The following is a 25,545-nucleotide window of genomic DNA, read 5'->3' as shown; positions in this document are numbered from 1 at the left end:
AAAAGTTACTCAAAACAATAAGAATGCACTCCAAAATATTTGTTTCACCTATTAAAATGTCTAGTAGATGATAATACAGGTATTTGATATATGTATATATACATACATAAACACACACACACACACATATATATATATATATATATATATATATATATATATATTTGTTAAAGACAGTAATGTTATGTTGTGTTGGTGTGGAGGAGAACAAGTGAAGCAAAAACCAAAAACCTCTTCCTAAGTGAAAAAGTCCCATCTAACACCATCAGTGTAAATAGTACAAATATTGTATAGTAGTATAGTAGTACAGTATAAAATAGTTTGAGTTTTATTTCTGCGAAAATCCTAATCCATCCAGACGGTAGCGTTTGGAACAAATTAACCATTTTTTGTTAATTTCTTGAAAAAAACAAATGCTTTGCGGACCCTAACAACCCGACAACACAATTCAAGCACTTTTAAGGATTTCAAGCACCCACACCAACTGTGTAGCATAAGAAAAGAGTTGTGAAGAAAAAATCGCTCAGATGTTGGTGGTTTGGAGTTTTGCAGTTCCAGTTTCAGGCAGTCAAAGTGCTAGTTGACCAAAACTAGTCTGACATTTTACAGCAGATCGACACAAATACTACAAAAAAATGAAATCCTTTTTTACGCTCCAGTAGTTTCCCTTTTTTTCGTGCACATATAAATGTAACAAAAACGTAAAATAATAGCTGTTGTGACTGTGAACTGTGCTGTACAGTGAAATAATGAATAAATATACAGTAGTACTGCTTCGTTAAAAACACTGATTGGTCATATTTCTTTTTTTCTTTTTATCAAAGATGAGTTAAAAGCACTGCGAAGGCCTCGGAGTTCAAACGCTGAATTAGTCTTTAGCATCATAAAAGCACTTTGTCAAACCCTTTTCTTTACTTTGCAGTTCTCGTTTTAAAAGGAGAGGAAATCGTCCTGCGTGTGAAATCATCAACTCAAGTCAAAATACTTGGTTTGTGCTTAAAGGCACTTTTGAGTCGAGACACAAAAGCTGAATCCATTTCTCTGGAACTAGAGGTTCTGTCGGATCCGACCAGAGGGAAAACTGTGCAGTGACATCGTGCTGCAAAGTTCACGTAGCCTTTGCAAAAGGTAACGCAAATCAAAAACTCACTCAAGATTCTGTTTGAATTATCTTTGGAACTGGAGCATCAGCTTGTAGTTGTCCAGATGTCAAATAGAAAATATGAACCAAATCTCTTGAAATGTAGAGTATGCTGTAATATTACAAAAAACCTCCAGAAGTATCTGAAAGTATTTTCTTATTTTCAATTCATGTTTATATGCAAGTGTGCTGCCATCTTTTTGTCTTTTGTTTTCACTTTGCACGATATTTGCACATTTTCGAAAATAGACCAGTAGGTGGCAGTAATGCATTTTAATGGGTACTTGCTGTAGTTAAAATAATTAGTTACGCAGGACATGTAATGAAAATATATCGTTTAGTTCTCTGGATTAACTAGTAACTTTATCAGTAGAACTTGTCACAACATGTCACACATGGCCCACATGAACCAAATACTCACGTGCTTCATGGCATAAATTTGGGGTCCAGCGTGTAGGCCACAACTTTTAACCAGATCTTAACTTAAATACATATCCTGTTACCAGAAAAATTTAGTTAAAAGATGTGACCCATTGCATGTGGGCCACTACAGGTAGACCATTCATTGCAAATTGGGACAAATTTTCCAACAAGAATATAAATGACCAGATTGTTTTCGTCACAAAATTGTACACAGAATTTGTCCTGTACAATAAGTGCTGTTGTATTTCGTGCGGTCTAAACTTCACTCAGACCAGATCGATGTCAACGTTTCCTGCAGGATGCTGTTAAAGAGGCGTGTTAAACAAGTGACAAAAAAATAATAATCGAATACAGTGCGACGCCTCCACAACAGCCCTTAATAAAACTAAAAGCTTTCATTAAAAACCAGAAACACGCCGACGATGATAAATGCAAGTTACATGCAAGCACTTGAACTCGTCACACAGATTTGTTTTCGTTGACATTTTCTGTACTAACGGCTGTTGAATCCACAGACACTCCGGTCTCTGGAGGTCTGCTCTGCTCTGACATCTTGGTCCAGTGCCGAGGTTTGAAAGAAGAAAAGAACGTTTTGTGTTTTGTGGTCGTCGTTGTCATCTTCAAATGTCCGCTCTGAACATCCACAGAAGACACTTCTGAGTCTGGTATGTTTTTGTTGTTGTTGTTGTTTGTTTGTTTTTTGTTTGTTTGTTTGTATGTTTGTTTTTGTTGGTTTTTTCACTTTTGGCCACACGTCAAATTTCTCTGAAAAGTCGTCCTCCTCTTTAACACTGCATTACCAGGTTGTGGGTAAAATTCCTCCTCAGTCTTCAGTATGTTCTGTATCATGTCTGTCCGTCACATTTTACACAGGAAATGAATATTTGTGCCAGTAGAGGGCGATGACGACACATTGACAGTGTGTGGGTCTGACTGATGAAACTGATGAAACAGCGACACCCTTAAAGACAAGTTTTTAAATTTTTAAAATTTCAACACTAAAACATAAAATGGATTCAACGTCATTAAAGGGTCAATCCAACTCTTTTTTTAATGGAACTAACAACCCAATCTAAGTTTTGGTGTAAAGTGTTTATTCTGAGTCCAGTCCTGACCCACAGCTGTGGGGCAAAAAAGTGCAGCCCACTGTGGGTGTAGTGTTAATCAGTGTAGTAATGAAGACGTGGGGTAAATACTGAATTTAATTTCCTGAAGTGCTGAAGGCAGGGTCTCCTTAAAGTTCTAATGTGTGGCTCGAGGTCAAAGTTTAACCTTATCTGGCCCACATAATGCTTCAAAGTCCATGTGGACATGATGACTGGACTGCATCCCACAAAAACTGTGTGTGGGACCCACATGGGAAAATTTGGCTAAAAAAGCCCTTATATGTTGCCCATAAGTTGAATATATGCATCTGGCCCACAGAACTGGTCCAGTTCTTGTTTAACACATTTATGATATAGACTACGTCCTGCTGGTGTGGAGTAAATAAAGCCGTAGGGAATGAGCATTGAAAATTTGGCATGGTTTGTACAGACAAAACCTCCCACCGTTCCATGTCTGCAATGCAATAAAAAAAACACTATTGTTTAGATGGAAAATAGTTGGAGTGGCCCTTTAGGTTCACTCTTTCAGGTATAGACACCACTCATGAGTCAAACTGGGTCGCTGAGCAGAAATTTAAAAAGGAAGTTGGCTGTGATTGGCCGATCTTTACAAGCTGAGTTTCTGTGTTGAGGTCAGGGTGAAATGTCACACTGGAATGATCATTAACACACACACGCACACACACACACACACACACACACACTGGTCCCTCGGTGCTGCCCAGTAGCAGCAGATAATTGAAAACACTAAGACAGTACTGTATACACAGGTTTTCAGCAGACGACAATCAACTACAGGAACTAACTCTCCGAGGGGTTAGCTGTTGCTCAGCAGCTGTGCACACGAGCCAGGTCAGAGGTCAGAACAAGGGAACACAACATTTGGCACCTGATGTCCAGGTTTGGTCGTAGTTGTTGGTGAGGCAGGTCAGACTAGTGGCTGTTCAGGGTCGCTGCAGTTCAGTTGGGTTTCCATCATGATTTCGTCCGGGTACGGGTTGGGGTAGGGGTTAAGCAACGGGTTGTTGAGGCTGGTCATGGGGACGAGGGTGGTAGAAGTGTCGGTTTTGCCGGGGTGGGCGTCCGCTGCGGGGCCGTGGCTCAGGTGGCCGGGGTCTCCGCCTGCAGGCTGGACATGCGGATCTGCGAGCTGCTCTTGCTGAGGATGGACAGCTGCGTGCCCCCGTTCACCCCACTGCTCGCCAGCGAAGGATGCCGGTGCTTCAGGTCCACAGCAAAGTACCTGTTCACCGTCCAGCTGCGCCATTTCCTCTTGATCTCCGATTGCACCTTGAGGGATATACTTCACAAGGTCATTATTAATGGACCTCGCTGGAAGGAGCCCCTCAGTCTGGCTACAGCTCTGACTGTGCTGTGACTAAGACTCAGCGTTTTCACTTTTTTTTTTTCATGTCAATACAGATCGTCATAATATAAAATAGGTTTCAGTATTTCAAATATTCTCATAAGGAAATGTTCAAATACACTAGGGTCAAGTAATATTTGAGGATAATCTAATCGTGTATTTCTAGAAAAGCAGAGCAACAACAATCATTTACTGAATTTCAGTTGGTTTTTAAGTATTGTTCTTAAGCATCATAGTTTATCCCATTGGCAGAAAAATTCATAAAATATTAATATTTTGTCTAAACCACAATTATTTACCTTGTATTTTCTCTTTCTTTTAAAGGTTAACGTCATGTTTTCAATGAGTCTTATTCACACTCTAAATGACCAAAACAATCACACCCATGAAGTGTACACATTTTAACGATGTTTTTTTCTAGTTAATAAAAACTGTTGTATGATTCTTTAAGTAAACTTACCTCTCCATTCAAAAAGCAGTAGAGGACAGCAACAACAAAGCCCTGAAGAACAGAGAACAAAGGAATTTCAAACACAAAAATCCATTAAAATAATCCACAAACATTAAAGACCAGGTTAAGATAATAAACATGAAACAAAGACTTCTAAAAAAGAAGATATATATATATATATATATAATAAAATAAAAGATAATTTGTCAGAAAACAAACCTATGTGAATGTTATAAAAATATATAATTAAACTCATTAACTCAAAGCCAAGTCTCTGAGAATGTGTTGATTAACCTACATGAAAACATTGAAAGTTGTTTCAATATGAGATCTAACAAAACAACTAAACATTTTTTTTTGTATCCTTTCCATAATTTGGAGTCAACTTCTGTACGTTTGGTCTTTGTGTAAATAGTTCTAAGTAGATTTGGGGGGTGGGAGGGGGCAGTCACCTGGAAGGATCCAAGTCCGAGCTCAAACACCAGACGTTCTCGCTTGCTGACATTCTCAGGGGAGAAGGCAAACACGGTGTAGTGAATCCCAAACAGTGGAATGAGGAGCAGAGTGGAGCGAGCCAACCTCCTACATAACAGCACACACACACAGCATATGTGTCCTGATTATTGTCCACACACACTGGTTAAATATTCAGATGCAAATTTTGTTTTCATCATGAGGTCTTTGAGTTCCTGTTTCCTGTTGGCAGTGTTTATTTTCATCAAACTAGGTCACAACTAGGTCAAAGTGAACTTTTTAAGAGTGCAATTTTCTATGCATTTTCAAAAGGCTAAATAACTACAGCTACTTTAAAAAAATTAAATGAGGCGCTAACTTTTGTATTTATCTATATTGAGAGCATAGTCGCCCTCTGGTGGATAATTTCTCCTGTATGTTTTGTACCGATAATTTTAAAATAATTTTAAAAATAATTTTATTACTGAATAAAATTCCTCAAGATTTGCCAAAATTGTTGTATGCCCTTAAACCATGTCATAATTTTAAATACTGCAGTTATATTGCAGAATTATTGTTTTATCATTCCTAGTATAAAGTATTGTAGTAGTCTAAGTTTGTGATGTAACAAACAAACATCACTCACAGGTAAATACTGGATTCATTTCCTCCGATATCCGGTGACTGTAGTTTCTGAACCAGGATGACGATGATTCCAATAAAGAGAATAAAGTTGATCTGTGGGTGAAGATGACAACACGTCACTGTGATCTTACGTTCATGCAAAGGTAGCAATGATCCACTGTCTGTTTCTGATGTAGATGACCCACCATGATGGAGGCCAGCACTGGTCCTTTAATCACCCACCAGATGGCAGCATTGTCATTCATGTCCCAGCACCTGCAGCGCGAGAACAAGAGAAGGAACCTTAAAGGTTTAGCAACAGCTCTTAGAAACATTTCTTTACGTAACACCTCGCTCCACAGTTTGAAACTCACCCTATATCATCAAAGTGTAACCGCAGCACGGCCCAGATGACCACACACACCGTGGGAGTTCCTGAGTGGAACATTTAAAGAAAGCAGTATTTGAATCAGTCATTACAAGGACTACAATTATATAATCTGGTACTGTTGAGTAAGTTGGTCTTAAGCTACAGTATGGCTATTCCCTTTTTTTAGACTTTTTGTAGACTAATCCTGAGTGTGCGTGCTGAAATACAGCTCTAAACCTTTACAGAGCATGGCCTAATGTTTTTGTTTTTTTTACTTGATGTGTGATATGCAGTATATATGTGAGGTGAACATCTCAGGATCCTTCATTGAATTTCAACAAATTTTGCAAATCCCAGACATTGTGTTATCAGATTTTCATTATTTGAGAAAAACCCAATAACAATCTTAGAGATATTACATAATTATGGTAATATCGTCCGACCAATATTATTATACATCCCTAGTATTTACACCTGCGTTTAAAAGCACTTGTATATAGTTAAAGTCTCACCCCAGCCAATGATGATGTACCAGTAGAAGTATCTCTTCTCAGGGAAGAAGGTCTCGACCAATAAGGTAAAGAGGTAGAGTCCCTCAATGAACAGCCAGAAGTAGTTAGAGAGGACGCAGTAGTGGAAGAATATCATCACAGCTCGACACTCCAGCTTTGGGACAGGAAGGGCAGAAGAAAGGGTTAGATTGATGTACTTGTACTGTGTACATACCCGCAGGCTGAAGTACAGAGGCCTGTTTGTGTCACTCACAGTGTGTATGAAGCAGTGCTCGCTGTCCTCCTGTGCGTACAGCACGCCGTCTTTGATGAAAACAGAAATGGCTCTCAGCATGAAGGACACAAATAGGTTCATGTGGATGAAGTTTCTGGTGCAGTGCAGCTTCCTGTGTCGGACACATGGGAGCAGAATTTAGAGTAGTACAAGTTTATCTATTGACTAGCCGTCGAGCTAACAGTAGCTAGTTACAAAAGAGCTAATAGTTTTTTGTGTACATAGGCATTGAATACTTGAAAATACAATACTTTTAATGTTCTGTAGTTCTTTTATTGTTTCAGCAGTATTGTAGTTAGTATTCTATTCATCCATGGAGGACAGTTTAGCTTGCTTGCTAACAGCAAAATCCCACAGTATCTGTTTCTCGTCTTCTAATGGGCTTATCTAATTTTGGTTTCACGTATCCCACCTAAACCTGCAGAGGATGACCATGGCTGTAGTCAGAGAGACCAGAGACGTGCTGTAGCCCACAGTGTACAGAGCCTTCACCGACACATAGTACAAGTCCTGGACAACAAAGACAAAGAGAAATAGAATAATTTTCCTCTGAAACAAAGTGGAGAGAATCACGATCTCTCCCCTGAAAACAATCACATTAATTTAAAAGAAGATTTTTACTACTTTTTTTTTACTACTTTACAGGAGATGTGGAAAGAATTTACATTTTAACCCATCGTAAACATCTAATCTCATTTTATCCAGTCTAATCTAATCTATTCCAATCTAATCTAATCTAATCTAATCTAATCTAATCTAATCTAATCTAATCTAATCTAATCTAATCTAATCTAATCTAATCTAATCTAATCTAATCTAATCTAATCTAATCTAATCTAATCTAATCTAATCTAATCTAATCTAATTTCATTCTGCTATTTTATGCCAAATTCCTTTCTATCACAACTCAACTTGCCACTGAGGATGAGAATGAGACCTGGAACCTTTGGGCATGGCAGGATTAGGATTAGGAATCGTCCCACCGACTGCTTTAGAGTCTATATACACTCATAGTAAATGTGTCTGGCCTGATTGGCCGCCACAGACAGCCATAAAAGGTAACCGTTTTATAAGGGAATAAAAGTAAACGTGAACAGATGAGGTTTAATCCAAACCAGATTTGGTTCAGTGGAGCACTGACCGGGTGGCTGGCGTTTCCTTCCTCGTACAGACAGGCGTCGATGTAGGAAGGGAACGTGTTCGACCAGCCGAACTCAGTGCAATTACGGCTCACCTTCCCCACCTCTGTGAAAACACTGGGGTTTATTCAGCCATAAAACAACAAACCAACACCTCAAAGACAACACACAGGTCAAGAACCACAGACACTGACCGTAGTCTTCTTCACTTATGAACTGAGAGAAGAGTTCAGGACAGTTGACCTCCACCACCTCCCCGATCCTGGCCGGCTCCCAGCACGTCAGGTTGTCCCACATCCATGGACACACTGAGGACACAACAGGTGTCTCAATATAACAAGCTATATGTTTATAGCTGGGGGTGGGGGGCTTGACTCGTTTATCGACACACCAAACTCACAGATGTCATTGTTCTGGAGCCAAAACTTGTTATAATCACTTCACGGTCATTAATGGCAGGTCTGAGTGATGACGACATCCCATAATTATGAACTGATCTCATCGTGAATGAACCTCAACTGTCCAAACATGGACTCAGTTTGTAGTTGTTCTCTAGGTCACATTAATATAATCTGAATATTATAACATGCATATATATAGTGCAGTATTATAATTGTATTTTTCAGAAGAACAAGGGTAGGGTTTCTCTCTGTCTTTTCTTTTCCTTTTTTGTTAATCCATGCTACTCATTAGCACCATCCCACACACCAGACAAACGGGACGTCTTTCTAACAATATCTCTTTCTAATAATTCACAGAGAAGCAGCTCAGTGTGTGGAACCATCTCATTAGCACCGCAGACCTGAAGTTCTGCTTGTTATCTGGGTTGTGTTCTCAATTTTTTTTTGTTCTTACATGTCCATTAGTCTGAGCTGTAAACACACTGTCGACCAATGAAGGAACAGGATTCTAAACAAACACGCACCGATCTCTTGGTCGTCCACGGGATCGTAGGAGGCGATGTTCTCCATGCATTTCTCCTGCTCCCATTTGATCACGCAGTTTGAGGGCACCTGTTGGCGGGAAACCTAGAGAGCAGCAGAGGAATACGTCAATGGAAAAATTTCTGACGTCTTCATTAGCTTTAGTCAGAGGTTTATACCACTGTGTGTGTATGTGTGTGTGTGTGTGTGTGTGTGTGTGTGAAGGGGAGGTGTGGGGCTTTTCTCAACTCTGGGTTTTGTCATAAACACCCCACAATTTAAACAAACCGTCTCAGAGCTGCTCGTCCCCCTCTCCCCTCCCGGCACTGTTTACTGACCCAGAGGACAAACATGATTGTGACCAAAAAACAGGGCAGAAATGGTTCTAAACCTCCAGTGTGCACTTTGTGCACTGGAACATTACAGACGTCACTGCCATCAAAATAAAAATAAATAAATAAATAAACACACACACAGTGACGGAGACGGGGGAGAGAGAACTGTTAATGATGACAGTGGCAGCCAGAACCACGGACAGTTCTGCTACTCCTGAGATATACTCTTCATTTCACTTCTATTGATGTTTTTATTCCCAGGAACTCGCTGGGATGCTGGGACTGTGGGGTAAATACAGGGAGGAGGGGGAGGGAGGTCAATAGAGTATGTGGGGATCTACGGTGGAGGTGACGTTGTGTCTGTGCTGGCGTCAGCCTGGGGGACGCCATGTCATGGCCTACAGTGATGCAGCCTCAGAGGTCGGGGGGGGGGAACAGGGCCATGAATTCAACTCCAGGTTTGGAGAAGGTGTATATGACGTATAAGTACTAGAACTGCAAGTATTTGATATTCCAGATCAGGGATATTTGATTAGAATTTTAGTTGATAAGAGAGGAGAGGACTAGACTAGAACCTTCTCTCTTGTTGCAGATTCAAGTGACAGAAGAGAAGTTTGAATAAAAATCAATGAATAAATAAATGAAGAGGGATTATCATCGACCGTCCGTTCTTCCATCCATCGACACTGACGGATGAATTATTGATGCAGTGACACTTGGTGACTCTAACACTGACTGTACAAGTGGATGGAAATCAGCTTCATTGAATGCATTCATGTGAAGCTGCACACGTTCCTGACTCTCTTTGACTGTGTTGTTGTTTCAGCCTCAAAACCAGAAACAGTTCCTTTCACTCAGACTCACAGAGAAACGACAGAAGAACCAGAACAAATGTGTGAATCAACTCACCGAGGTCTGGAGGAGGAGGAGGAGGAGAGTGAAGAGGGGTGGGCTGATGACAGCAGCAGACATTTTGTGTTCCTCCGTCAACAGATTCCAATAAACACCGGCTGTGGTTGATGTGCTCACTTCAGGATCTGGAGAAAAGAGTGCCAGGATGTTTACATGGTTTCTCCACAGAGAACACAGCAGCTTCACATTGTCTATGTTCTCAAAGTGCTTTTTATTCTCTGTTTACATCTGGAGAGAGAAAAGACAAACGTGACAATCGTCCGACCAACTGTGACACAAGAAGCTTCTGGAAAGTCTCCATAAAATGCCTTTAGATTTGGCTTCGCCTCATGATCTGTTCTTTTTTATCTTTAAGGATTTAGTAGCAGCACGCTAACATGTCACACATAAAATAACAACCTAACATTGTTTAATCCAATCATTTCCGAACACCCCCCATTGCACTGTATATTACAATGATTACCAACTAGTGGCCCGTGGACCGAATCTGGTCCACCAAAACCATCCAGTCTGGCCCACGACTGGATTCCAGAATAAACATCAGATAATGTTAGACTAAAATACAAATTTGTTTTCATTGTTTTTATCAGAAGAATTCTAGCCCTCCAACAAATACAGTTCAACCAAGATCAGTGACCTAGGTGGCGCTAAAACTCATATAATGCTCCAGTGTCTAGGCAGCTATAACCTGATAGGCTGTTGACAACAAGTTTTCCGTGTACAAATGCATTTCAATCACTCAACCTCCATCAAAAGTAACCAGGTTCAGCCAGCAGTACGCCCCCTGTCTGCAGCTGGAAATATTCTTCAAAAGAATACAGTCAAAAGCTGTTTTCCTTCTCCTGTGTTGATGTCATCACTGACCGTCCCATTCTTGTTGGTACCATACATTTTATCAAGCTGGTGTGTTGACATCTCCCCACAACCGCAAAGACATGTCCACAGTCCAATGTGAGACGAGTGGTTCAATGGTCCAATCAGAAATTAGTGTGGGCATATTTTTAAATCAGCCAAACGTTTGCCTGTTTACAGTATATGTTATTTTGAAATCTGAGCTTTAGACAAATGTGGAAGCAATTAAACTGTAGCCTGTTTTGAACAGCTCAAATGAAGTTGTTTTTTCAGCAGCAGATGAAAGTTCATCTCAAACAAGTTGAACAAGAACAAAACAAAGTGGAGAAATCAGGGAAGACTCAAAAGGGAAAAGCTGAGGCAGAAAAAAAAATATATCAACACTGTTTGTCAATGTGTCAAATATACACTACTGCTATGAATACATGTATCAACTGTTCATGTGTCTGAATATGTACCGTGATCAGTGAGGCTGGTTCTTCTTCTTTTCTTATTTAGCCATTGACAGAATCTGAAGGAACCCACATTTTATTTAATAATACTTATTCATAGTATTAAAGATAGTAGTATTGATTCTGCTCTGTCCAAATGATGCTGAAAGCTACCTCCTGTAGAGGAATGTTATGGTGTGTGTGTGTGTGTGTGTGCGTGGTTTTGAGGTGTCACCTTGTCCAAAATCAATTCAAAGAATTTTTTTATCACAATTATGGACTTTGGCAGTTCAAGTGTCTCGCATGTCCCTACCAAACACACACACACACACACACAGATGGAGTCCCCATGAATCGAGTTATTTTGTCAAGAATTCCCAGTTTTCTGTTTCTCTGCTCCTGTCTCTGCTCACCGTACTGAGTCATGACAGTTCTGGGCTGGTTGTGTTTCAGATGCCCATATTGTGGGTTGTAATCCTTAGTCTGTCCTTGTTCACTGACCCTAAAGGTCTGACTCTCATCTTTCACAAATCAGTTTGAACAACGATCCGCAGTAAAACACTCAGAACAGCAGTAAAACCTCACAGCCTCTCCATCAGGGAATGCTAGAATTAAGTGAATATTAGGGATGTCCGATAATATTTGCCGACTGATATTATCGTCCTGATGTTAGCATACTTATGTATATCGGTTTTTCCACCAATAATGAAAACCTAATAATGCAATTCCTGGGTTTCGTCAAATGATGTGTGCCCTAACTTAATAGTTTGGGGGAAAACAGCTGTATATGAAAGTGAAGCTCATTTTTTTAATCTACTTTCAGGGGACTGTATGCAGAATGCTGGTGCCAGCACCTCATACAGTGGTTTGTACAGATAAATAAATACATGTTATCAGGTCTATATCAGTATCTGTTAATATCGGAATCGGAAATTAAGTGTTACAACAATACTGGCATATCAAATATCAGCAAAAAGTTAATATCGGACATCCCTAGTAAATATGTTAATTCTAAGTCAACAATAGAGTTCGATCCATGGCAGATCGGATCAATAACTATCACATAAATGAGTCTTCCAGATTCAGGTTGTTGTTTTCCTGCAAATATTGTGAATTTATCCAGTAGATCTGGATCAAACAGATTTTGATTAAGACAGGATTTAATAAATGATTCCTCTGCTCTCTGTATACAGTATATCTGCACCAAGCTGTGTCTCTCTCACAGTCACGTACGTATGCAGCTGCTGCTCAGGCCTTTACCCCCACCCCCACTCCCCCCTCCAGCCCCTGGGCTGTAATCACTGGTCTAATGAGTCTCAGCGGTGCTCGTGTTCAACACCGTAAGCGTGTGCAACGTTTGACGCTTTGCACAAATAATTAAAAAATGACACACATACACCCACGCACACCTGCGCTTACAAGCATGTTCAACCTCCAGTACTACACCCACCATTACATATTTGTGCATATTTATGCTGGGGGGGGGGGGGGGGGGGGAAAACAAAGAGATGAATGTGTCGCACCAGGAAACAAAATAGGAGGGTAAATATTAATGAGTCTGTTTCAATGAAGAGGAAGAAACATGGATGAAGTGAAACCAACAACAGCCCAAAAATCACACCCTAGGGAGAGACTCTACAAAATTTGGTTTATGGCATGTTGCCAGGTTTGCTTATAATAAGCAACTTTGGGTTTGAAAATATTAGTCAAGTTTTTTATGGTCTAGTTTAAAAAGTTTAGTTGCTCATTTCCAGTTCCTCTAGTTTTGATAACAACTTCATTTACCGTATTGACAACAATTAACAGTCAAATATTCATATTCATGCCGTTGGTTCATTTTCATGTTGCATTTTTTCTTTTTTTCTTCATGCTAAACTAATGACTGTTGATATTGCAGATATCGCCAAATATTTGCCACTCCACACCCCAGAATGCAGTTTTACTATCTTGACTACAGTATAAATGGTACATTTACTCCCAGAGTGGCTGTGTTCTGTCCCTGAGGACAAATCTCACTCAGTTTTTTGACAGCAGCCATGGATTATGGTCAAGATTATCTAATCCTCCTTAATCCCTAAACCTCCTTCATCTGTTTCCTTCACTCTCTGCATTTTATTAGCCACACACACACTTTAACTACACTGCTTCTTTTACCAGAGAAATCAAATATGGCTGACTAATCCCCACTGAATATCATATTGAGTCACTTTGGACTATTTTCAACCCAGGGAACTATGACAGGAATTATTATACACAGACATGACTTAGTCTTTATTATTTTGGGATGGAGGAGGAGAGAGAGAGAGAAAGAGAGAAAGAGAGAGAGCATGCAAACTGTCCTGGTTTCTCGCTCCCATTATGTCCTTTTTTTCCCACAATTCTCTGGGGATGCGCCTAGTCATCAAACCGAGGCCCCTCTTGCTTTAAAGCAAATATGAAAGAATAGATGGAAGAACATCTGGAGCAGTTTTAACAGCTGGAGCACAACTTGTTCCACAGCTGCAGCTAATGTTCATCATTCTTAAATCTCACATTAATATTTTTTTTTTAATTGTTAAAGTTTGACATTGCTTTAACTCCAGACTTTTTTCCCTCCACTTTACCAATTCCTGTTTTATTTTGAAATGTCTCTCCTTGTGTTCCTACATATGTTTTACCCCTTGTGTCATGTGATGACCTGCCATGTCATGTGCACAGGGTTTAGCTAGTTTGTTAGCTGCTGTTTACCTTTAGTCTTTGGACTAGTGTTGCTCCTTCCTGTTCCTTCTCTGGAGTTTCTCCTCCTGTAAGTACTGTTTGTTTGCTATAGTGCATATTTGTTTATTTGTTTGTTGTTTTCTTCCTCACTCCTTTTTGTTTGACTGCCTTTCTGACTGTTTTTCCATGAACTCTGACTTCTGGTGTTAGCTTAATTTATTGTTGTAAAACAAAGGTAAAAAAAACTAAATATATTGGACTGCTTCACACTGCAATGATTTCACTATTTATTCAGCTGAGGATTTGTTCATAACTCTTGACCAAAAATACATTTTAATCTTTTTATCCCACAACAAACAACCAAACAGCAACTATTATGGGTTATGCATCCAATGAAATTAGAGAATATTGGCCTAAAGTTAATTCAGCACAAAAAAAGTTTTATTTTGTTTTTAATGTTTATTTTATATTATTATTATTATTTATTTTAGGGCCTGCTTACTGAATGTTTAAGTCATTACGGTTGGTTGTTGTGCCTGGGAAATAAGCTCACTTTGCTAATGACATGTAGCTTTGGAGTTTGAAGAATCTATATGTGTTTTGATTGTGGTTAAAGCTGTGGGGACGTCACATAGTATTATCACATGGATGTTGTTCAGATGACCAAGAACAGCTTTGTCTAATGGAAGGTTGAAGATTGTTCTTCTGGATACGATCTGAGGCTGTGGTTGACATATGTGTATATCCATTCTGGATTGGATATGTTTTGTCACTATATATATTGTCTTTTGGGTTAGAATGTAAGTTACAGAGGTTTAAGTTAAGTCTGTATGATAAGTCGTTTGGCTTCTTCATTTTTGTTTGAGAGGCCAGTTGTGTGTGTGTGTGTATATATATATATATATATATATATATATATATATATAAATAACTTGATGGCCGCAATGATCAACCAGCCACATCTCTCTGCTGACTGTTGTACATATATTACAGATACATGTACACAGATATATTCTGTAAAATGTTTCTCAGAAATACATTAGGTGAAGTGTTTGATAAATTGTCAACACAAGCGCTGTATGTTCACCACAGGCGAGTCAGAACAGGTTCCATCAGTCAGGGAATGTGTGTCTTAACTCCACCACCACAGGGACCACCAACTCCATCGTTCCTCAGGAGGGCGATGCTGTGACATGCTGTTAGCGTTTGTGGTTGCGCTGGTTCACACTCATAACAGAGGCTCCAGGGTTACACCTGGTTCTGGTGTCTGCATCTCTAAATGAAAAAAGGGATTTTTCTACAGAATACCAGACCCTGAATGCAACACTCTCGGTAGCCTAGCAACATGCAAACCACAATACATCACATATGTGTCCAGATGTCTTAGCTGTTTACTATCCAGTAACATATTCTTCCTAAAGCAGAGCCATGATATGATCAGTAGAAAAAAGCAGTTTAATTTGATAAATACTTTTTTTTAAGTCGGACTGCAGGCTCCAAACTTGAGTTTATTTTGTTGGGACATCATAACATTTAAATGTTTGATCCACATTTTGTGCTAACCAAATATTTATTAGCCACAGAAAACATTAAGATGGTTGGATTTTGTGGCTTGAAAATCTGAATTTATACTTGAAAAATTGTCCCCCAAAGTATTTGAGTGAGGTCCTGTGAACAAATGGTTAAAATTGATTGATTCTTTTCTTTTTACACATTGTCTTTGTTATCTGTATGTGTTCTTTATGTATCTAGCAGCGTACTATATTTTGCGGGTCAGACTATATTTTAACGGGTCAGAGTTGTGTAGGTGCAGTGGGTCAGAACGTCCAAACATGTTTCTGGACACTGGAGAACGACAGCCTCACTGGAGATTTGGAGAATAAATTATCGCAGACTAAAGAAACTGTTTCCTTCACCACCTGGGATGTCTGAACCATGTTTAAAATGCATTCAGTTTCCATGTTAAAGGTCACAGGTTTGGGTTACATAAAGAAAAGAAACACTGGGATCCCAGGGTCCAGATGCCACTCAGACTTCAACAGCTTTTCCAGCTTTAAAATTTACCAGAGTCACATAGATAAAACACTGAAGATGTTTCTCTTCCTCCTAATGTCCACATGTCTTTAATCTTTCTGGCATTCGTATGGATGATGGAACAGTAAGTAGAATGAAAAATAATATATATATATGTATATGTACACATGTATATATGTATATATAGAGTATATGTATGCATATATATATGTATATGTATGTATATATACTGTATATACACACAGAAAGTTCTGGGTTCGAGCCCCAGAGGAACCACATACTCAATGGCGCCTCCTGTAGCAGCCTGTGTGGAATGCAAAGACTCACACTTTCCCCTTTGTGGGATGAAAAAAGGCACGATTGTTTTATGTTTTTGGTTTTTTTTACAATAGGGAATATTGTTTTCATAACCTTTGGTCATAGGCCTTCAATGTTTAAACATCAAAAGGACCTAAAGTGGGGGACATTACGTGCATCTAAATCCCTGGGAAATTTGCTATCCAAGTCCAATGAGTCTGACTCAGTGTCTTAGAAACAAATGCTCGTTTGTGTGAGGTCCTGTTGCTTTCATCTTCCCAATGGCGGTTACTGCCTTTTTTCCCTCTCTGTTTTTCAAACGCTGATACCATCTCAACTTCCAGCTCAAATTTGCACCGATGTTACTGATATGGAAATGTTGCTGACTATTGGCAGTATGACAGTTTCTGTCTGGCTCACCGAAGTACAGAGAGAGAAAATAATGCCCGACCAGCAGGATTCCTGAGAATCACTAAAAGCCATTCTGATGAGTTTCCTTTTAAAGCTTCAGAACGAGCTGAGACACTGTGAGCAAGAAGAACTCGGCCATTAGAAATCTATATAACGTCCAAACCACACAATGCATGACTGTTCTTTCCATATTTCTTTCAGTAACACAAAAGCAGTTAATTATTTTCAACACAACTGAAGTTCCATATTCGGCCGAAAAGGCTTGGATTTAGTTCTGGTTTAAACCAGTATTTCCCAACCATATTTCACATTAGAAAAATCCCTATTTAGTAGAACACACTGTAATGATGAATAAGTAACTTCTCAAAACTGACAAATAACTGACGCAGAGTTCATACAATATTTTTAAATCCAGTCTGACATTTTTCTAAATCAACAAAATAAACGTTGGCGTAGATGGGCTGATCAATAATTGCTTTTACCGCCTTAGAATATAAAATAATTTTATAATTTTTCGTTTCAGCAAAAGACTTTAATCAATTCACACTACAAGAACCTCGATACCTGATGATATCTGATACAAGTGAACCTTACAAATGTTCATACAACACGTCAAGTCATCTGCATAAAACTTTATGCTTTGTAAAAAATTCTCCTTCTTATATCCGGTTAGTAAATGACACTAACGTACAGCAGCGTATTATCCCAACGTTAAGACGTAGTCTTTGCGTCAGGATTCATATTTGCTGAGACTACATGTCATTCAGCCCATGCATGATGGACGGCCGGGTTGAGAGCCCACCGCTTAATGTCTTCCCCGTCTCTCTCAGTCACTCCCTCTGCTGCTGCTTCAGCCAGGAGGCGCTACAAGGCTAATCAGACCATTTAAATGTCAATGTCAATGAGCTGCCAGACACAGAAAAGCCCTCGTCCAGCCTTCAGGACAGTTTGGTCTTAGGGTTTTAGCAGCAGCATCTCACTGAGACACTGTGTTTATCTCCTGGAGGACTTTCCTTTAGAATTTGCACATATTCGCCTCCACTGATTTAAATATATCTACGTGCAGTGAGTCTCTATGTGATTAAATTGTTTCCTTTTTGCAAACATCTCCCTCATGGAGTGCGAGCCATCATTGTCATCATTGTATTCCTGGCTAAGCGGTGCTAATAGCACCCTTCTGGCCCGGAATCAGATTTTGCGGCGGATATGGCCTTCATTCATCACTCTGTATGAATGAGGCTGCAGCTGAGCATTCAGAAATGTCAACAAATGGCTGTACACCAGGGCCGATCTTATCTTTTCAAACAGGACAATATTAGTTACTGTCCTACACAAACACAACACAAACACTATTTTTGCAGGGACTCTGCACCGACTTCTGGTCACTTGTACATCCAGACCAGGACTTTAGACCAGACACAACAACTGGTACCAGTACCTTTTTCATTATCCTGACTTTAAGTTGTATCTTAAATCACTTCACTGGAGTCTAAAAAAGAATTTTACATGCCACATGCCCAACATACCAAATCATAATTTAAATCTAAATTATAACTTCAGTCTTAGAAATACACACACACACACACACACACACACACACACATATATATATATATATATATATATATAACTTTAAAAGAAAAATATTCTAGACATGTGACACCAAGTACACAGTGCATGGGTGGATGAACATGGAACATGAATTGAGAGCTTTCATTTAGTTTTCATTCGCCTCTTCTCTCTCTTTCCATCTATTCACACAGACAGGAAGGACATGTTAAAAGCAGAAAATTGTGTTTCCAGGACACTGAGCTACATTACAAGGTCACTAAAAGCTGTCACCTACAAACGAGTTTTGTTTTGTTTTTTACTTACAAAGATCCACAAGCCCCCGACTCTGCAGCCTTCGATCCATTAAACCAAATGGCAAACGCATCATTGTGCTGCCGTTTTTGTTCATGCAAAAGCTACATTTTGTTGATAGGTATTGTGAGGAGATGCAAAGGGAAGAGCTGAGCTGAGCACAGAATTATCATAATATTTTTCAGTATCTGCATAGATTGTTTTAACAGATGGATCCATGTGGTTGAATGCTTACAATCACCGGAATCGTTTATACATGGGTGAGGTTTTAACCCTTCCACTCTATCTATTGCTCTTCCGCAGTGCATTAATGTCATATGAAATCAGACGGTGCGTAGCCGTTTTGCCTAAACTGCGCGCAGTGCGCCGACTGATGGTGAACTCGACACATGCCGCAAGATCCCTGTGTTTTGATGCTTTCTTTCCTTCCATGTGACCTCTAACCTTCATGGAATCAATTTTATTTTGCAGTGATGCGAGATTTAAGTCATCGCTCTTACCAATGTGCTGCGTTGTTTGTTTGTTATTTCGTTGAGTTGTTTTGTTTTGTTTTTTCTTTGCCCAAACGCGACTCCCGCGTCCTGGATGCTTCGGCGCTGATCCACTCCACAGGGAAGGGAGAGGAGGAGAGAGCGGGGATGTGGGGGGCAAATCAGCTCCTCACGTTTGGTGCAAAAATCCTTGGTGCAACTTCCATTCCAGATGCAAGTTAATAGCTGCAGAATTCCTTTCTTGGATTTAACAAAAAAAGCGACAGTTTTCAGTGCAGAAGTGTTCGGATTAGTTCCGCTGCCCTGGAGGATGGCTGCTCGCTGTGCCTTCAACACAAGAATGCACCGAGCATTTCAACTACCACCGCCCCCATCCTCTCCCTCGCTCTCTCTCTCTCTACCTCTCCCTCTCTCTATTCCACTCACAAACCAGATAGACCAGATAAATGCGAGACCTAAAGGCGTTATTTTAAATAATCCAATCCCACAAGAAGTCTCCACTGTGAGGAGACGGATGTGATGTGTGCGTGTGCGCGTGTTTAATTACTAATCTCAGGTTGTGACGTGTAATGAACCTGTTAAAATTGGCTGTAATGGCACCGTTTGTGTTCATAAACCAACCAGGTTGGTCTTGGTGGACTCACCTACAGCAGAGGTCCGTCTAATGACGTCAGGATGAACCGCTGATCCACTGGTTTTCTGTTGAATATCACCTGGTGTTGGTCTTCTTATTCAGACTAGAGGAACCAGAGAGCTTTTCCATTTTGTGAAAGGCAAAAAAACCAGTAAGATCTCAGACGGTTGGAGATCAGATAGATGACTTTGACCAAATGTTTTGTGTAAAATGGAGATGCAAAGATGCCCTAGGTATTGGTGTGATTGTTTTGTGCTATTGAAGAAAACAAACAAACAAACAAAAAAAAAATCTTGCTATATTGACCAGAGTCGACCTGCTCAGAAACCAGGCCAAACACACGGGTAACAACACGGCCAATTAAAATTCAATCAATACGTGGTGTGTAATGATCACCGTATGACAACAGTTTGTGAAATAATCTCTGATCTGAACAAGCGCGGAAGAACAGAAGCAACAGATGAAAAACACACTTATTAGAGTAAAAAAAAAGTCATTTTATCGTCGGTGTGTTCTTCATCCTGCTGCTCATGTGTAGCCATGAGTCGGGCTCCGTAAGTCTGACTTCATCCTTATCTACAGTACAGCTTGCAGCTTATATACATACAATATATTAATATATTTATTTATATATTATGTGTATATGTATGTATGTATTTATATATGCATATATTTTATATATGTATATATATACAATATATAGGCAGGTGTGTATATATGATACATATGTATATACAGGCATATGCATATATTCTGAATGTATTATGTATAAATTATGTGTGTGTGTGTAAGAGAGAGAGAGAGAGAGAGAGAGAGCGTCCTTCAGACAAATGCTTCTGATGGAATCGTGATTAAGATTGGAGTGTTTTCTGCTCAACGGGATGACGTCATCACTAATTGATCCTCTTTCGATTTGTGGAAGGTTGAAAAATATGGGCCGCTGTTTCTGCTGCTATAAGGCGTTGTCATGGCAACTGGACACTTTCACTACATGGGGTGTGGGTTAATTGGAGATGTTGGGGTAGGTATTGTCAATGGCGGTGGGGGTTCAAATGTTTGTGGGTGAGGGTAAGAAAAGGACAACGGCATCACACGGGCGACGTCCATGTGACGCCTGGGTTTTTATACAAAGATACAATTTCTTCTTTTTTTTCTCCTTTTTTTTATTAATTTTTATGGGTTTTTTTTTTTTTTTTGAGTCTTTGTTGAGAACAATTCTTTCTCAGCACTTACAGTACTCCACGAAACCAAACCCTGTTGAATTTTTAGCTGAATAGAAAACAGGGCCTGTTGTTCTACTTTTGTTTTTGATTAGTTTTTTGTGTTTTTTAATTAACAATGCAGCCATGAAAATTAAACATTGGCTGTATTTCATTACCAAAGGCAGCTCCGAATTAACAACCCCTGTGAAATCAAAACAAATCATGTTTTTTTATTAATTAATTTATTCATTTTTATTTATTTATTTATTTTACCTAAGGCCTTCGGTAGACATGGTAGGTTAGTTGTTCACATAGCAACACAGTCTGAAGAGATTCAATAATTTGTCTCAATGCTAGACATGGTTTCTTCATTTAAAATACACAGTGTGAGTCTGTGGTAGTTCTTCCCTAACAAACATGTTTATTATTTTTATGTAAAACATCATGTTACGTATTCTGAGTGTCCATTGACTTCTGTTTAATTTCATTTCTCTTGAACCACTGTGTTTCTACTCTGACCGTTAGCATTGTGAATGTTGAAAGTCAGGGTCACGAAGCAACAAAGAACCATAACGTCAGGAATCCAATCTGTGTGTGACGGCATGTCGACAAGAATTTATTCCACTTGAACGAGAGATAGAATAGCACAGGTAATCAAATCTGAAACAGGAAGTGAACTTCTCTGACAGGAGTCACTCAACATCCGTTTTCCACCGGATATTTTTTCATTTTCTACCTCTGTGGCCTTTTGTCCTTGTGGTTGGCATCTTTTTTATAGACCACAGCCGCTGTGTTCTCTGACACAGTTCATCAGACAATACCACCGCTGCCTTTTGCTGTAGCTTCTCTGTGTGAATGTAGAAAACTGCTGTTTAAACAGGTCTTCAACGTTCATACAAACAGGAAAAGGCTTCATTTATAATTTCATCATTGCATTTATAATGTAAATAGGAATATTATTTTATTATATGCACTGACATTTCTATTATTATTATTATTGCTTTGTGAAACATATTGGTTATTAGCATAGCAAGTCCTAATTTTACCATAATAATATTTTATTTGTGCATTTATGTTTATATTTATTTATATATGTATATATATATGCATATTCATATATACACTTATAAATGTCTCAGTCGTGTATTTTGTGTGTTAGTTTATGACATATAAATAATATCCATCACATTTATGCACAGTAGTTTTCAAATGGTACCATTAGAAAATTAACCAATTAAGTCCAAGAACTGGTGTGGCTTTTCAGCGGAAGACCTCTCTGCGTTAAAATCGTAGTGTCTAACCTTGAAAACTGAAAACAAAGCAGTGTCTCAGTCAGTCACTACCACAGAAGACTACTACAAATGTTAGGGGATGTAGATATAAATGCATTTCTCTGGCAGCAGCTTCCTCCTCATCACAGGACTGCAGCAAAATCAGCGATTGAAATCACCATGGCAACACAGTTCCTACCTGAGCAAGGCTGTGGAGATGCTGAGGGAACAGAGATGGAGGGAAATCAGAGAGGGAGATCAAAGAGGGAGGAAGAGAAAGGAAGAGGGGCCGAGCTTCGAAGAACACAGTCTGATTTCTGTATAACTGCAAAGAGACATTTACAAGACCTTTATTTTAAACTGTGGAAAAAAAACACATGGGAACCAATGGGGAGCTTTGGTAAATCCATGCTCCGTCCTGGCCTCTGTCGTTCTCATTCCATCATCCTGTCTTTTAAATTGTTTATTTAATCTCACTATTGACATGAACAATCATTACTCTTTCAGCTAATTGCTCGGCTGAGCATGTCAGTGATATGATTGTGCTTTGTTGACGTTGGCATCACTTACACTGGAGTTAATCCAGCGTTACTGCATAAATGACCTTCGTGTAATCCTGCATCTCCTGGGAGCGGCATTCCCATCGCAGTCGTTTACGCACGTGGTCCCAGGAACCACTGCTCTTCAGTAAGAAGCATGGTAGAAAATGTATTTAAGACTGTTTTTTGGCAGAAGTTGGACAGACAAAACAATGTCCAAAAAGTTGGATAATGTCTGATGGGTGTGGTGTGTTTAATGGGTTTAATGGCTCCACTATGTTGAGGAAAATGATCCACTGTAGTTTATGTTTTGGTCCTGTTCATTTTTAACATTTAATAAAATCAACAACCCATATTTAATAAAAAAATAATAAATAATTTGATATAAATGGAACCTTTATAAATTTGCATGTAGAAAACTTTATTTTTCAAGTTCTTTTTTTTTCCCAATCCATTATTTTTCAGATCTCTGAAGCTTTGCTCACTTTCTGTTTAGTTAGTTGTGTTAACGATGCAGAAAGTTTCATTCCACTTTTCTTAATTTTGTTAGAATTTTTTTTTACTGCATTTTGTCTTTTACTGACATATTTTATTAAACCTATACTTTCAAAAGATTTCTTTTTCAAAAGAATTATAGTCGATTCGTTGTAATCAAACCAAAGGATTAAAAGGACAGTCTTTACCATACATTGGTGGGCTGGATTAGAAAGCCCAGCACGTCATATCTGACCCACGGGCCATAGTTTGCCCATGTCTGGTCTAATGGGAGATCAGTGTCAGATTGAGAACTTATTAATGACTACGTCTAGGGTGTAGCTAAAGGTTGTTGCTTTTGTCTGGGTTTACAGATTAAATTGGCCACAGGAGGTTCAGCTGCGCACATTTTCTCACCCCTGAAAATCCCACCCCCCTGTTAAGACGACTCATGAGCGCCACATCAGGGTGATGGATGAAGTGTTAATGAAGTGACCCCTCAGGGACCATTATCAGACTAAATCTTAATCAGGTCTCTGCTGAGGAAAAGTGTAAAGTCAACAAGTCAAAATCATCTGTGAAGATCTCCGGCAGCTGATCTGTCATCTCTGTCTCTCTCCTTATTCTCTCCTTCAGCCTCGTCCAGACTGATGAAGAGCTGAAGATCACAGCACGGTTCCTCACAGACCTTTTCACATTTCCCACCGACTCCACCATGGCCACAGAGATTCCAGGAAGCTTCTTACCAACCAGCAGACACAGGTACACACTACCCCATCTCCTAGTGTCTCCTAGTGAACCATTATACTTCAATCTTTAACTGGAGTCCCATAAACTCTGCTGTCACTTTAATAAATCCCCAGGGGCTGCTGGGTAATATGTTTTCAGCAAATTCACACAGGGCCAGAAACGTCCAGCCAGAGTAGGAAGTAGGAAGGAACTTAAAGAAGGCAGAGGAGGAAGATGCTGGGGAAAAATCAGTCAAATCAAACTACTAGAAAGAAATGTAGAGGTGGAAATATCAGGGAAAAGTAAAGGAGAGAATTTAAAACTGTGTTCTTTAAATGTATTTATTTTGCATCTTATATAACCCAATTTATTTATTACGTGTTATCAAATTTTTAATTTTTTAATTTTATTTTCTTTTCAATTTAATTAAATTTTATTCTGTCCTTTGGCCCTCTTCTCTTGCATGTCCTACATTTCCCTCCTAACATTATTATCAACATTATTGTTATTTTTGTAATAATTCCATATTAGTCTGAACTTGCTGCTACCTCATGGGCTTTACAACATTCTATTCCACCTGAACTTACCTACCACACGCTCTGGGGGGCTATTATAGAAGTTACTCCATAAAAAAAGTATAAAATAAGAGACTTACTGAAAAGTCTGCACGTGATGCCGGTAGTGGGATTTTATGTGTGTGTGTGTGTGTGTGTGTTGGCGAAATGTGTCCTGACAGTCAGTGGCTCAGGGCTGTGTGACCCAGTCATCATGTAGACACAGAGAGAACATTACACCGCTGTTAACAGCTGCATTTACATCCGAGGAACACGACGTTACGACATGATTGGACGTGAACGAGCGAGGAGAGAAGGGTGAGGTGTGGGTGAGGGGGGAGTGAAAAAATAACTTGGGCAGACATTTTCAGAGATAGGCCGCGCAGTGATTTAACGTCAACAATCCAACAATACAATGAACCTTTCAGAGCTGATAAATAAAAGACATTTATTCTGACCTTTAAATGGCCTGACAGGACGGGAGAGAACGGACGAACGGGCTGCAGCACAGCACATTACTCAGTGTCTGTGGTTGTGTGTGTGTGTGTGTGTGTGTGTGTGTGTGTCCTGTGTTACGTCTTTCCACAGAACCATTTTCTAACAGTCACACACACTCGGCTATTAGGAAGTGTGTTTCTTGTCCTGTGGTCAGGATTTAGCTCGGATTCTTTGCTTGGAAATGTCTCAGCTGTCAGTCAAGCAGCATATACAGTACAGTGTACTGCAGTACACCAGCTGAATATTCAGTGCTGTGTACAAGAGGGAGGGAGCCTGGATGACAGCTTTAAATCTAAATAAACCCCAGAAGAAACCAATTATAAAACGAATCACTTAAAGTTGAAAATATTCTTATGGCGACTTCTTGATGAGTTTTTTTTTTTCTTTTGCCTGGGTGAAAATGAATATATAAATAAATACAAAGCCAAACAGCCCAGTTGCAGTAACTATAAATAAAAAGTTGGCATCTCTACACAAGTCCTGTCGGAATGTAATCAAATCTACGACAAGACGGGTTTCAATCCCTTTAAATCCCAGCC

At 39.4% G+C, this 25,545-nt stretch overlaps 1 protein-coding gene and 1 long non-coding RNA gene across 4 annotated transcripts in view; one reads left to right on the top strand and one right to left on the bottom strand.

Moving 5' to 3' along the window:
• Positions 1–305: 305 nt before the first annotated feature.
• adcyap1r1b (adenylate cyclase activating polypeptide 1b (pituitary) receptor type I) lies at positions 306–19,495 on the bottom strand. 2 transcript variants are annotated; one of them, XM_017031260.2, is made up of 14 exons: positions 19,115–19,495; positions 10,027–10,154; positions 8,785–8,887; positions 8,054–8,167; positions 7,862–7,965; positions 7,133–7,230; positions 6,700–6,832; positions 6,447–6,600; positions 5,939–5,999; positions 5,771–5,840; positions 5,587–5,678; positions 4,940–5,069; positions 4,497–4,538; positions 306–3,973 (listed from the first exon to the last, which is right to left on the bottom strand). In XM_017031260.2, exons 2-14 carry the CDS (start codon positions 10,087–10,089, stop codon positions 3,599–3,601), a joined length of 1,539 nt encoding a protein of 512 aa, XP_016886749.1. In that variant the 5' UTR covers positions 10,090–10,154; positions 19,115–19,495; the 3' UTR covers positions 306–3,598. The 2 variants fall into 2 exon arrangements, with proteins under 2 accessions (XP_016886749.1, XP_016886750.1); XM_017031261.2 differs by having other exon boundaries at positions 3,630–3,960.
• The window catches only part of LOC112488382 (uncharacterized), a 26,865-nt gene continuing 14,147 nt past the window's right edge, over positions 12,828–25,545 (top strand). For both annotated transcript variants that reach the window (XR_003052381.1, XR_003052380.1), the window contains exons 1-2: positions 12,828–14,097; positions 23,862–23,987. This is a non-coding gene — a long non-coding RNA (uncharacterized LOC112488382). The remainder of the gene's footprint in view (positions 14,098–23,861; positions 23,988–25,545) is intronic.

The sequence above is a fragment of the Cynoglossus semilaevis genome, chromosome 2 (assembly GCF_000523025.1).
Source record: "Cynoglossus semilaevis isolate Cse_v1.0 chromosome 2, Cse_v1.0, whole genome shotgun sequence".
NCBI classification, from domain to species: Eukaryota; Metazoa; Chordata; class Actinopteri; order Pleuronectiformes; family Cynoglossidae; genus Cynoglossus; species Cynoglossus semilaevis.
Note: the sequence above shows the minus strand (reverse complement) of the source record. Positions and strands in the feature narration are given on the sequence as shown.

Coding starts and splice junctions, on each gene's coding strand:
- adcyap1r1b (XM_017031260.2), bottom strand. CDS start 10,089: ATGTCTGCTGCTGTCATCAGCCCACCCCTCTTCACTCTCCTCCTCCTC. Junction 6,833..7,132: donor GTCATCCTCTGCAGGTTTAG/GTGGGATACGTG, acceptor TGTCCGACACAG/GAAGCTGCACTGCACCAGAA. Junction 6,000..6,446: donor GTACATCATCATTGGCTGGG/GTGAGACTTTAA, acceptor TGTTCCACTCAG/GAACTCCCACGGTGTGTGTG.